The sequence below is a fragment of the Sceloporus occidentalis genome, unplaced genomic scaffold (genome assembly GCF_023333645.1).
Source record: "Sceloporus occidentalis isolate IW3139 unplaced genomic scaffold, rSceOcc1.0.p SCAF_171, whole genome shotgun sequence".
NCBI classification, from domain to species: Eukaryota; Metazoa; Chordata; class Lepidosauria; order Squamata; family Phrynosomatidae; genus Sceloporus; species Sceloporus occidentalis.
This window is the reverse complement of record NW_028317151.1, coordinates 1,075,393-1,079,076: the sequence shown is the minus strand read 5'-3', so window position 1 is coordinate 1,079,076 and position 3,684 is coordinate 1,075,393. Positions and strand designations below refer to the sequence as shown.

The 3,684-nt window shown below is 34.3% G+C and overlaps 1 protein-coding gene across 1 annotated transcript; it reads right to left on the bottom strand.

Moving 5' to 3' along the window:
* Window positions 1-795: 795 nt before the first annotated feature.
* On the bottom strand, window positions 796-2,955 carry LOC149279322 (hemoglobin larval subunit alpha-like). The gene is made up of 3 exons (XM_089501324.1): window positions 2,861-2,955; window positions 1,107-1,311; window positions 796-924 (listed from the first exon to the last, which is right to left on the bottom strand). Exons 1-3 carry the CDS (start codon window positions 2,953-2,955, stop codon window positions 796-798), a joined length of 429 nt encoding a protein of 142 aa, XP_089357450.1.
* Window positions 2,956-3,684: the final 729 nt, after the last annotated feature.

Genomic DNA, 3,684 nt, shown 5'->3' with positions numbered 1-3,684 from the left:
TATTGGCACAGTCATAAGGTACACTGGCATTTCAAAGCCCCTCTAATAGCTACATCACCTGTTTGAGAACATGTGTTCCTAGCACTCAAGTCGCATTCAAGCCTAAAGAGTGTAGATCAGAATAAAAGTATAACAATGATTTTTTTAAATTGCTAATATCCTTCTCTGGTGACACCTTTAATTAATTCCTCTCTTGACCTTTTACCCTCTAATGCGTCTCCCTTACTGTCTCTGGAATTGCATCACAGATTGCGTCCTATTACCTGAAGCTCAACATCTCCAAAACCAAATTTGTGGTTATTCTACCATCCCCTTTGTCTCCAACCATTGACATCTCTATCATTGTTGTCAGCTCCACAATCCACCCAGCAGCCCTTACTACAATCAGTTCATCCTCACTCAAGGAGTCCTCTCCTGCTGTCTCCCTTCCCCTTCAACCACCAAATAGATTGTAAACTCACAAGAACGGGGTCCTCTTCTCCTTCTGTACCAGTATGTTTAATGTCTGTTATTGAGATTTACATTGTCTATGCCCTGTGTATGCACTATGGAATCTGTTGATTCTATACAAATAAATGCAATGTAATTTTTCAGTCCGAAACACTGCTTGTTTAATGTAATGATGGCTGTTGCCTAAAATTAACCACTTAGTAAAGAACAAGCAAATAGTCATCACACAAAATGTGTTTTTATTTTGTCAAATATCATTTATTAGTATAACTCCCATATATAAAAAGTTATAGTTTTAAACATCAAAATGGTTTCATGGGAGGTTTTACTTTTCCCCCAGACATTTTATCTGTACTTTGAAGTCAGGACAGTTGAAACAGCAGAGAGGAACTTATCCCATCCAGCATGAGCAGTTATTGTGAATTGCTCTGGGAAGTGTATAGCCAGTACTGCAAGGATGCAATTAGACAGCAACTGCAAAAAGAAAATATATTAATATTAAAATAAAGTGAGATTATCCCAATTATTAATACATTTTTAATAAAAAGTGATTTCTCAATGCTATTTGGAAAGCTAGAGATTTCAATTCATGACTTTTGTGTCTAAAATCTAGTAAAGACACGTGTTTTGTTAATGTTTGTGGTATATTTTCTCACCTTGAAGTTTCCTGGGTCCACTCTCAATTTATAGGCATGGAGGTCACTAAGCTTGGACAAAGTCCCTTCCAAATTATCCAGATGCTTGACAGCTTCTCCAATAGCTTTCAGGATATTAGCCCCTTGTTTTTTAATATCAGCAGAACCCTCACTCAAGTCAAAATGGCTGAAATAAATCTTAGTTTGGGGAAAGGACTTGAAAAGTCTGTAAAAATAAATACATAAATTATATACACTCAAAATATGCTATGGCGGGGACAAGATACAGTCCCAACAGATTATAGTAGTATTTTTGTCAAAATTTAGGCATACAGAAAAAGGACATTGAATCTGAGGGTCTGGCTTTACATTTTATGAATCATTATTTCCAGTTGAATCTGATGTGATACTTGTTTGCAACCTGGATTTTATTATTCCCCTGCGTATAGACCCACACTCAACTTACAACTATAAAAAAAAACGGAGAATGCTAACAGAAATGTGTGTATTGATGCATGGTATAATATAGTTTTCCATAGTATACATATAGTTTTCCATAGTATACATATAAAGTGAGTTTTGCATGGCCCCATTATATGGGTTTCTTTAGATGTTTGAGTTTCAAAATATCTTCAAAGTGTTAAACTTGTGGGTGCAATGATTTACAACCTCACACTGAAATTGATTAAGTCTGAGACTTCTTACAGTTTGTGTATTCTCACACACCCTTCAGCCACATCTTCCCCTTAATTCCATATTTCTTCTCAACCACCAACATAAAAAGATATTTTCTTTTTTAAAGGATCAGATCAGATTTATAACTGTGTAACTAAGTATAACAAAGTAATCAATAATTTCTGTAATATATCAGGTTATAAGAAATTGTTAAACCTTCAAGAAAGTAACATAAAAAGTGTGGCAGGTCAAAAGTAGGGATACTAATCTTCAGTCATAGAAGGGACCCAGAAGGAAAAGGAAACATAAGGGAATGTAAACTATGCCAGTGTTTCAACACAACAAAGATCTTCCTCCTTGAGTATATAAGCTTTTCTTTGCAACTTTTAAGAGATGGTACTATTCTCCACTTTCATTTTACTATTTGCTGGATATCTACAGGTTATACAACTAGCATGTTTTTATATGTTTTTTATATGTGTTATCATATAGAGTAAGCCCAGGCAAATGGTTCAAATCATGTTTTGTGCACTAAATGGAATGCACATAAACGTAAAAAAAGCTTTAAAATGAATTCAAAAAGATCACAAAAATGTATCGTGATGTAAAAATAATTTTGGGGGCTTCAAAGACAAAAAAGTTTGCGGTTATGGGGTCTGGTTCATGTGTGTGTGTGTATATGTATATATATTACCACCCATACATGGAAAATGGAGAAGAAAGCCCTGAGTCATAGTTATATTTTTTATTGAACTATGATGTTCTTGTGGTCAACCAGAGTGCTCCAAGGAAAGGGTAGAAAATTTTTATTTTTTACTCCATTCTATTCCATTCAAAACATCTGGAAAATGGAGAAGAAACCCCTGAGTCATAGTTATATTTTTTTCATTCTACTATGATGCCCTTGTGGTCAACCAGAGTGCTCCAAGACAAAGCAGTAAAATAGTATTTTTTACTTCATTCTATTCCATTCAAAACATCTGGAAAGCAACTTCAGTGACAGCATTAGAGTAATGTTTTAAAAATAAAACCTATCAAATATACCCTCAGATAAATTTCAGACCTCTTTTATATAGCTATAAACCAAATTACTTGATTACCTTTCCAAAGCTTCAGCACCAAAAGTCTGCACATTTCCAGACACTTTTCCCCAAATGCCAAGAACGGCTTCCTTCTCAGAATCTGACAGAGACATTGTTCACGTATCTGTGAAGTTCAACTGAGAGCAAACTTTATGTCTGTTTATTTGTTTTGTGTTAACTTATATGTTGGAATGGTCAGCTGACCTTTACAAAGTTGCTTTTTTACTGGTCAGTTTGGGTCCCCACCCAGTACATATTAACATCTGCTTATCTCACATAAAATATTTAAACTTTCTAGATCTGGGAAATGTATTTAATTTCTGTACAGATGTATTAAGTAGTCCTGAATATGTCAATTTAATATATTTTGTTTTAAAATACAGCGGTACATTACAAAATAGGTGATTTTGAAACAATGTTTACCCAAATATATATATGTATAGCAGGCCCACATTTTTTCCCTTTCCCAAAGACAAATAAAAAAAAAACAAGTGCTGTTTTACTGTTAAGGGCAAATGGATTTTCAGTTATATGTAGAAATCTTGTGCACAGCAAGCAAAATCAATTTGGATGAATTTTAATTTAGTTTTTGAAGCGTCTGTTTTTGGGCAGCATCTAGCACTAAACCAATATTCAATAGCATGATATGGGATTGAGATAGAGGTGTTTGTGTTACTCTGTGTGTGTTAGTATGTTACAGTCTATTAGTATGCTACTGCATGTGTTACCATGTCAGTGTATTTGTGTAAGCATGTGTATATATTTGTGTGCAAGTATGTCAGTATGTTAGTATTTGTATGTATGTCACTGTGTGAAAGTATGTTACTGTGTGTGTAGGAGGA